Below are 10,038 nucleotides of genomic sequence, written 5' to 3' on the forward strand. Positions count from 1 at the left end.
GACCCCGAAAAGACACCCCCGACACCCCGAGACCATGACACGGCACCCCCGACCCCGACACAGCACCACGACCCCGACACGATACCCCCGACACCTCCCAGAAAAGGTGCTCTTCGGCCTTCCATAGCCCGACGGGGTCACATATTTGTCAATTATGAGTTAGGTCGGGTATTCAATTATTATTATGTACATATATATATTATTAATTAGTTCATGTTATTATGTATTCAATTTTTTATTATGTTCATGATGATGATACACACTTAATTTTTTATTATGTTTATGTTGTACTAATTCTGTTTACTCTTTGACATTGCAGGTGTTGACAGATGGTGGGCACGGGTTGAGATTGCTCCCAGCCTCCTTTCTCGGCGTGTGCTAGGAGGGGTGATGTTATTGCACCCAGCACCTTCAAAGAGCGCTGGTATAAAACATGCAGACACTGGTGGGCGCATCTTCTTCGGCCGGGAGAGGTCGGGGGAAGACGAAGAGGGGTGCAGCTAGAGGTGGATGTGGCGGTAGAAGAGGTAGGAAGGCTAATGTGCCTTCCTTGCCGCCACCCACAGCTGATTCTCCGGAACACCATAGTGCTCCGTCTCAGGTGGACCCGTCTCGGACTCCGGTCCACCAGCCTCGGGCCGATGAGCCTCGGGTCGCCGAGCCTACGTCCGACGAGACTCGGGTCCCAGAGTCTTCGTCCCAGGAGACTCGCGTCCCAGAGTCTTCGTCCCACGTGAATCAGGAGAGTAGTGGCCATGCTGATGGTGGTGAGGACACCTTTTCTGACGATAGCTACAGCGAGGGCGAGCTGGTTGAGGGGGGCAAGTAGGCCTACCAGCATGGTGGTACAAAGCTCTCGTCTGTGTCGGCGACTCACGACCAGAGGTGGTTGATTGAGCCTAACGGGGAGAAGTAAGTGCATTTACTCTTGTTTAACCTTTTGCCTTCATGATTCTTCATATTAATATCCAATGTGTCGGCCTTGTCATACTGCAAGGGTTGGATGAGGTCGAACGGAACCTTTTTTCAGAGAGTCCGGTTAAACATTGGGAATGGTAATGGTACTAGATTCTGGAAAGACACATGGTTAGGGGAGATGCCTTTAGCATTACAATATCCTACGCTTTATAATATTGTACAACGTAAGGAAGCTTATGTGGTGCCAGTATTATAGTCAGTATCCCTAAACATACAGTTCTGGAGGGTTCTGGTGGGGAACATTGGAATTCGTGGCTGCATTTGGTTCATAGGTTGATGGATGTTCAACTCTCTGACCAACCAGATGCCACTCACCGGAAATTATCAGGAACGGTAGTTTCACATTGAAATCCATGTACTTAGACTTAATAAACTTTGGGCCAATACCGAAATCACTTCACATATGGAAGATTAAAATACCCTTGAGAATCAAAATATTCATGTGGTTTGCTCACAAGAAACTGTAACCAAGGATAATTTGGTGAAGAGAAGATGGAAGGGTAGTTCACCATGTTGCTTTTGTGACCATAATGAAACCACAAAACATCTCTTTCTCGACTCTCCTCTTGCCAAGCTTTTATGGCATACGAGACATATAGCCTTTAACGTTACCCTCCAAGTAGTATTGACACGTTACTTAGGACGTGGCTAACTGGAGTGGAATCAAATATTGCGGGCCATATTCAGATAGGAATATGCGCATTACATTGGGTTATATGGAACTGAAGAAATGATATCATCTTTATCATACAGAATTTTGTCAACTTTTGCAACTTATTTACAGGGCCACTGCTCGGAATCGTACCTGGTTGTTACTCACGCATGCGGACTCCAGAGAGTTTTTGTCTATTGGGTGCAACCAATGGGAGTCAGTAGCACGGATTATCTACAACCGGTTTTGGATGGCGATCCACTAATAGGATAGGTTTTTAGTCATCTAGGCCTATTTTTCGCCGGTTATGCCTTTTTTTGTTCTTTCATTTTTATTCTTATGCTCCTTCTGTTACCCTTTGCTGAACCTAAGACTTTATTTTCGAACCTAGCATCAATAAATGGATGCATGCATCACTCAGATGCAGAGGCCCGGACATTTCTCTTTTTCAAATAAAATAAAATAATTAGTGAAAGTTGCATTTCTTAGAGACAAGCGACTGAAAGACATCATCGATATCAAACAAAAAGAGCACAATTATTTGGAAAGATTTTGCTCAAAAAGTAGGTTGTTCTACTATAATTAATTTCAATGGCCATTTGTTGTTGCTACACCTCTTTAATCTCTGTACTACGTGGTGAATCGAATTGTTGATGTTCTTCCACTCGCTTGTTCTCTTTAAACTACTCTCATCTTGCATATTATCCTTTATTCCACTATCTCTTGGTCCAATTTGAGAGCTCTTCTCATTCTGCCCAAGAGGGTACACAGGCTGGTAGACAGTAAGGGGCATCTCCAACACGGATTCTCAAATAACACAACAAAATGTCTGGACCGGCGTGTCTGGATGTAATTTGCCATCTAACACGGACCCATATTTATCTGCGGGCGCGTCTGTGCGTTTGAATTCCAGCAAACAGGACACAGATAAGGGAAAGGTTTGAAGCGGCACTACCGCTGCAACATACGAGTCCGACAGCACAGTCTGCCAACCGAAACCATCTCCCACGCGACCGCACCTCCGCTCCCGGTGCCACATTTATGCAGGCCCAGAGAAAACACGAACGATCACAGGAGACAGCATTGAAGCTGCGCGCCGGCCGAGAGCGCCACCCACGCCACATCTGGTCGATCTCTGTGCCCGTTAAATTCTAGAGCGACATGACCAAACGAAGTGAGGGGACGATTTTCTACCGCATTGTAGCACATGCCCGTTCTTTGGCCTACAGACATTAAACAGATGCGCCTACCGAGAAACCCGCTTCGGCCCCGTAATGAAATAGTGTGCTACTTGGTCAGGGTGACACCCACTACTTAAACGTTATCACGTGTGACATTTTCCACACCGCACCACCTCCGCTTCCCTTCCTACTCTGTGCACCTATAACGCAATGACGACGAGCTCAAGTGCATTGTGGGAGAGCCTCTGTATGGAACAAAAGCTCGAGTTGGCCGGACTTGCAGGCAGCTGGAAAACCCGTCGTGCACGGAAACTAGAGGTCAGACCGCTAACGAGCTTCACAATGGAGCTGGGGCAGGCACACTTCCACACTATTATGGCGGAGGTGGAGTCGACTCACCCGGAGTTGGAGTTCCAGAGGGCGCAGGAGAACCAGCACTACAATCTCGACCTCATCACGCATCACCTACTGGCGTACGGGCAAATCTATGACGAACGAGGAGGTAGTGGCGGGCATGGTCACAGAGGACATGACCTTCATCGACCAGTAGCGGGTGCTCTTTGATCCCACACAAAGCTCACGCCGACCCACGTCGGCAGCTCCGCGTTGTTTGCGCCATCCGCGCTGTTTGTCACAACAACCACGAGGCCGGACCATACTTCGATCTGTGAGCTCACCGACCGGCGGCGGACTCCGGCAAGTCAGAGCAGGGACACGGGAGCCACTCCGCCTCCTCCCATGTCTTGCTCTTCCTCACCAAACGTGGGGAAGAACAGGGCGTTGTACATGTTCATCTCCATGGTCTATGAAGATTTAACTAGACACTTTTGCTGTGTTAATAAATCCATGTGTGTTCTTCTTTGGTAAAATATATCAAACTTTCTTGAATTTAGTCCAAGTTGAAATGAAAATTGTCCAGTTTGCATAAATTTTCCTCTTTGTTCTTAGCCACGTTTGAAAGGAGCGCTCCCAACCTCCCATATCAGTGTCTACGTGTCGGCGGACACATCCAGACATATCGGTGAACGGATACTATGTCCATTTTAGGGGATAGCATTGGGCCTGGCTGCCTAGTGGTGTCAAATATTAATCAGAAAACGTGCTTGGGATAGACAGGATAACTATAATCAGACTGAAGACGAGTCCCGGTAGAAGTTGGAAAAGAAGCCGATTTGGAACTGAATCTGAAATTCGGCAGATTCCTAGTACTAGTACACATCGATGGTGGGAATCGAGACGGCCGCCGCGCTCCCGGACGACGTCGTCCTGGAGGTCCTTGTGCGCGTGGCCGACGTCGCCACGCTGTTTCGCTGCGCCACGGTATGCAAGCTGTGGCGTAGGCTCATCGCCGACTGCTCCTTCCTCCGCCGCCGCCCCGAGGGTATGTTTGGATTGTGCCCCATCTAGCCCTACCAAATTATTGGCATGGCCAACTTGAAGGCAAGACCAAAAAATTGGCAGGTTATGGCTGTTTGGTTTGTAGCCCATAGCACTTGCCAACTTTTTCGCAAAACCATTGGCCAGCGTTTGGTTTGAAGCCAAATATTTGGCAACCTTCATTGGACTGTGTTTGGTTTGGTTCCAAAATGCATGCCAGCCAAAAAGTGATCAGCATCAGACACTACCTCACATATATCACATGACATTAATACAAATTTTCAATTTAGAAACGCACACAGACACAAACTGTAAGCATGCATTTTCAGAAATTGACAATGACATGGTTCAACTAATACATTAGATAACTCATATTGTTCGATACATCAGATTAATCATCAAGGAGGCTAAATAAAATTCACATAGTAACCAAGTCTTTACCAGACCAAGTAAGTCAGACTAGTCAGACTAGCATCAAGTCTGCTCCATATAAACAAAATATGATGCACCCGGCCTGCTCTATATAGACAAAATATGCATGATGTATGTTACCCATGCTCCTAGCGGTAAAAAAAAGGAAGCCGCAATCTCTATCTAGTCATGTGGCCATTCAGTGAGCAGTTGCAGATCCACCGTTGCCACCATCTTCTTGAAACCGAGGCTCAAAGAAGCTAAGGACCCACTGTCCAAGAATTGTTTCATCAGCATAGTTGAGGTAACTACGGAAGATATCTTGGTCTGGTTTGGATAGATATGCAACAAGCTCAAGTTTATCCTTAGCTGGTATGGTATGGGCATTTATCCGCTTCCAAAGGTTTGCATATGGATCTGTAGGTGGCATTGGTTGCACAGAAACAATAGGAGATGCAAGAGAGTCAGCTAGCTTCTTGATACTGGCTGCCATATCATCATTAGATATCTTGCCCTTCTTGTTTGCTTTCCCCTTAGTTGGCTTCTTGGAAGGTGAAGATGACACGTGCTTGCGCTTCTTGTTTAAAGAATTGCCTTCCAAGTCAACTTTAGGACTATGACGATTAATAGTGTCAGAGTCAGCTTCATCGCTGTCAACTGGAATTAGATTGGCCTCAAGTTCCCTCACTTCCTCGCTGTCATCACTATCATCATCCACATTGACAGTGGTTTGGTCAGTTGCAAGCGAGCCGTCAGCATGGGACTGGTCAGAGAATAACTCTTGCAAAAAAAACCTGATGGGTCTAGTAAGATAATTGACTGCAGTTTTCTGCACATAAGGTAAAGAAAAAGATGGTAAAATATTAAGCAATCACAATAAAGGACAATGGATAGGAAGCACATATATGGACAATAGCAGCCTATCCACCTATTTTCATATTAGACTATGATAGAAGCAAGAGAACACAATAATACAAACTTACACTTAGGTTTTGTTTTTCTGACTCAGAAAGTGTGAATGTGAAATTAATCATGTCAAAGCCGTTGCCACTATTGGCCATGGCGCGATGCACCCAACCCCACTTCTCCTTGCATGACCGGTAGTGTCGGTCCACTTGGGTTTGAGTGACACCAAGAGTAAACTTGCCATTCAAAGCATCAGCACAGTGCAAGTGGTGCTGTTTCTTGAACTTGAAAGTTGCAGGTTTGTCCTTACGAAGCTCAATATACCAATCAAGCATAAACCTTGTCGCCTCGTCAGTCCAGGTTATGTACATCTCACGAGGATTTGACTCCTCCTCGGTCTTTATAGTGAGCTTTTGCTTCCCCATGACCTACAGATAGGTCACCAACACAAACCATTTAAAGTGATTAAAAAAATGCACATCCTTCAATGATAAAATAAGTCCGGACCAGCATACAAACACCCATCTTCAGCAACACTTAAAGCTTACATACTAAAATAAGTCAGACAATCTTACAATGATAAAATAAGTTGCATAAATTCATCAAAATCAAAACACTACATCCTTCAATTGTTCCCTCACATGAAAATACATCAAAGATACACTACAAGCTTCCATTGTTCCCTCACATGGGAAATGCAACAGAGATACTAAAATAAGTTAGCATTAGCCTTGTTGTCACTTACATTCTCTCTATCTGCCCACATCTGTTGAGCTAATAAATCACGCTTGGCAGCCCACTCACGTATGTCAGCCTCTTCATCACGAACCCGTCCACTACTCCTTGGGAGGTTGGCAAACCATTTTCTAATATCCAATTGTGCAAAGCACAACAAGCAACTACCCCTTAATCTGAGATTTTAAAGGTATGAAGGGCCTTTGAGTAAGAATCTTGAAGCGACTCTTAAGAGCCCCAAATGCTCGTTTAACTGTGGTCCTAAGTGATGAATGACGGTGGTTGAATAATTCTTTTTCCGTAGTTGGTTCATGGGGTCCAGCAAATTCATTTAGGTGGTAACGCACACCACGACAAGGAGGCAATATCCCCGGCCTTGCAGCATACCCGGCATCAGCCAAGAAAATTTTCCCTACAACCATGTTGCACTAATGGTGAGCTAAGGTCAAGTTGGAACGCCACAATGACAAACATGTATGTTAAGTTGTATATGTACCTTCAGGTATTTTCAGACCTGTTGGACGTGAGAGGGCATCTTTTAGCACAAGAGAATCATGGGCAGAGCCCTCCCAACCAGCTAGAACATATGTGAACCGAAGGTCGAAGTCAACAACTGCTAGCACATTTTGGGAGGGATATGACTTGCGCCCCTAAATTTGTCCACCATGTGAGCAGGAACACAAGCCTTAACATGAGTGCCATCTAGTGCCCCTATGCATCCCTACGAATATGAAAAAGGGAAGTTCATGTCAAGCTTGGGCTAGGCCGATCTTGTATAATCAGTAAAAAAATCTATGGTCTAAGGATTACCTCAAAGTACGGGTAGAATCTGTTCGGGCTGCTAGTGATTTTTGTGTGTGTGTCCGTCGATCTAATATAAATTAGATCACGTGCTAACTCCCCCATCGCACGCAGGACAATATTGAAATATCTGCTCACTGTTTCACTAGATCGCCAGAACCAAAATCGAACAGATGAATTTGTGTGATGCTGACCGACCATGTATAGGAACATTGCAACTTGTTCCTCTACCGAAACATGAAATGTGTCACTTAACAACTCCTTCTGCCTAAGCCTGTTACATAGCTTGTAAAATACAGCTCGTGTCATCCTTAATTGCTTCATGCATGTTGCATCCGATGTGTCAATGAGCCTAATTAGTACATTAGTTCTATAGATGTCTCTCTGAACTAATGGACCATACTTCCTGCCTTTACCTCTAAATTTTCTACCATCTCTGCTTCTATACCAGAGGGCCAAGAGTAGAACAATAACACAGAGAGTTCTCCGCCTCAACATGTTGTAATAATAATATCTTTGTTGATCCATGTCCATCTGGGTCAATATGAAATGTACAAAAATATGAATGAGCTAACTTGGTACATCATTAGAAATGATTACTTGCTAAAAGATACATGTTAGAAAGCAAACCTGCTTCTAACCAGTACCAAGGATGCACAACTTGTAAAAAAAAATACACCTTGATGGACAAAAAATCGAAGCATGTCTCAGTAGTTAATATGTATATCCAACTTCAAAAAATCCACCTTAATGTTCTAAAAATAGAGACCATACATATGGCATAAAAAGGGAAGAACGGACCATACTACTTTCAGAACCATACCTGGTTAATTAACTAATTAACATCATTATTCTCATGTGATTTGACTTGCGTCAAACAAAGAACATGGATCACCCACAAAAAAAACAAAGAATATGGATTAGAGTCTCATATGTTTTTACTTGCAGCAAACCAACAACATGCACGGGAGTTCCATTCCAATTTTACTTCCAGCAAACAGGAGGATTCAGCAAGCAATATCTCAGATCTAGCAAGTAGTACCTCTCTACAATACATACATCCATAAGGGGATGATGGGGATTTGAGCTCACAAATCAGACCACAGAAAAGGGGATCGGAGTAGTGTTGGATGGGGATTTCAGCGGCCGACCTTGGAGCGTAGCTTGACTGGGAGAGGAGGGCGAGAGGTGGAGCAGCGTGGCCGGTCGCCGGCCGCCGGAGAAGCTCGCACCGACGCAGAATGCGGCCGCCCGGTGATTGGATCGAGAGCGCTTCTGTGCGTGGAGATAAGAAGAGAGATGGGGAAAGTGGCGAACAGGTGGGAAAAAAATCAATCGTGCCTTTTATATCACGGTGGCTGGCTCGCGCTAGATTTGGCAGCCAATATTTTGGCGGCTGATTTCCGCGCCGCTGTTTCGCCGGCGAGTTGGCGAAAACGATACGCGGGCGCGCCCAAGTCGACGATGGCGAGCCAAAAATGGTACCAGACCAAACGCTAGGCAAATATCGTGGGCATGACCAATTTTTTGGTAAGGCTAGTGTTGGTCACCATCCAAACAGCCCCCGAGAATGCGCCCCACTCGCCCTTCCGGCTTCTTCACCCGGCAGCGGTTACATGCAAAAGAGGACGAGGATCTGCTTGTCGGCGTAGACGAGGTCGGGGATCCCGACTCGCCGCTGGTATTTGTCTCGGTTCGACGGTCGCCGCTCGACCCCGGCCGCCGATCCTTTCCCGGCTCAAGCGCGCCAGCGGGGCTCCTCAATGGTGCGACGTCGCTCACCTCGCGTGGTGGTCTCCTCCTGGTGCGCCTCGCTCCACACGACGACCGTGGCCCTGTCAATCTGGCCGTGTGGGAACCGTTCGCTGGCACGTGCGATGTGCTTCCACCGCTAGTAAGCGAGCCGACCCACTTCTTGGGCTATGCCATTCTAACCAGCGAAGACTGTTGCTCCCCAAACGAACCGCGGACGGCGCCGCCGGAGGCGCCAAACTACTAAACATTTTTCAGGGTGGTGGCCATCGGCCTGGCCCGCGACAACGGCATTCTGGACTGGAACTTGCACAGGTTTTCAAGCACCGAGCCGAGCTGGGCCTTCTCTAGAAAGCACTTGGGCGAGCTGCGCGGGCATGTGACGAGTGGTCAGACATCGATGACTCGACAAGCTATTTCACAATTGATGCGCGCAGTGATGATGGTGATGTCTCCTTAGCAAAGCTAACTCTCCCGCTACCAGCGATCAAACCCACCTTTGAATATTTTCATATGGCTGGCCTCGACGGGGCGCTCTCGTTATACTTTTTGTACACGGAAACGAAAGGTTTATCCAGTCTCCGCAGTGCGTAGAAGTGCTAGGATTCGGAGTTCAAAATTTTGTGGGTAACAAGAACATTTTCTCGTTTGAACTTGCCTGGTTTGAAAGAGAAGGGTTCCTTGAATTGCTAGCTAGAGAGTGGGCTAAGGACTCGGGAGGTAGGACGCCTATCGAGAGATGGCAATGCAAGATTCGTCATCTCCGAAGGTTCCTTCGTGGTTGGGCTAAGCACGCGCATGGGATTTATAAGGTGGAGAAGGAGCGACTTCTTCTAATTATTCAAAACCTTGAAGTTAAAGCAGAAACCTCTATCTTGGATTCCGATGAGCTGGAAACAAAGATAGAAGCGGAGCTGTTGCTTAAAAAGCTTCTGCATGAGGAGGAATTGAAGTGGGCGTCGCGAGCCAAGGTTCGCAAAATCGTAGAAGGCGAGGATAACACTCAATTCTTTCACATGATTGCTAATGGGAAGCATCGTAAAAAGAGAATTTTCCAACTAGAACAAGATGAAGGGACGATAGTTGGTCAGGACAATCTGAAAGTTTATATTACAAATTATTATAAGCAGTTGTTTGGTCCCCCGGTGGAGACTTTCGTGTCGTTGGATGAGTCTAGGGTTGAGGATGTGCCTAAACTTGAGACTGCCGAGAATGAGCTCATGACTGCTCCTTTCTCGGAGAAAG

The 10,038-nt window shown here is 46.3% G+C and overlaps 1 protein-coding gene across 1 annotated transcript; it reads right to left on the reverse strand.

The window, feature by feature from the left end:
* Positions 1-4,532: 4,532 nt before the first annotated feature.
* LOC123066661 (uncharacterized) lies at positions 4,533-8,334 on the reverse strand. The gene is made up of 3 exons (XM_044489701.1): positions 8,193-8,334; positions 5,583-5,933; positions 4,533-5,428 (listed from the first exon to the last, which is right to left on the reverse strand). The coding sequence occupies exons 2-3, from the start codon at positions 5,928-5,930 to the stop codon at positions 4,799-4,801; spliced, it is 978 nt and encodes a 325-aa protein (XP_044345636.1). The 5' UTR covers positions 5,931-5,933; positions 8,193-8,334; the 3' UTR covers positions 4,533-4,798.
* Positions 8,335-10,038: the final 1,704 nt, after the last annotated feature.

Source organism: Triticum aestivum, chromosome 3B, assembly GCF_018294505.1.
Source record: "Triticum aestivum cultivar Chinese Spring chromosome 3B, IWGSC CS RefSeq v2.1, whole genome shotgun sequence".
In the NCBI taxonomy this organism is placed as follows: domain Eukaryota; kingdom Viridiplantae; phylum Streptophyta; class Magnoliopsida; order Poales; family Poaceae; genus Triticum; species Triticum aestivum.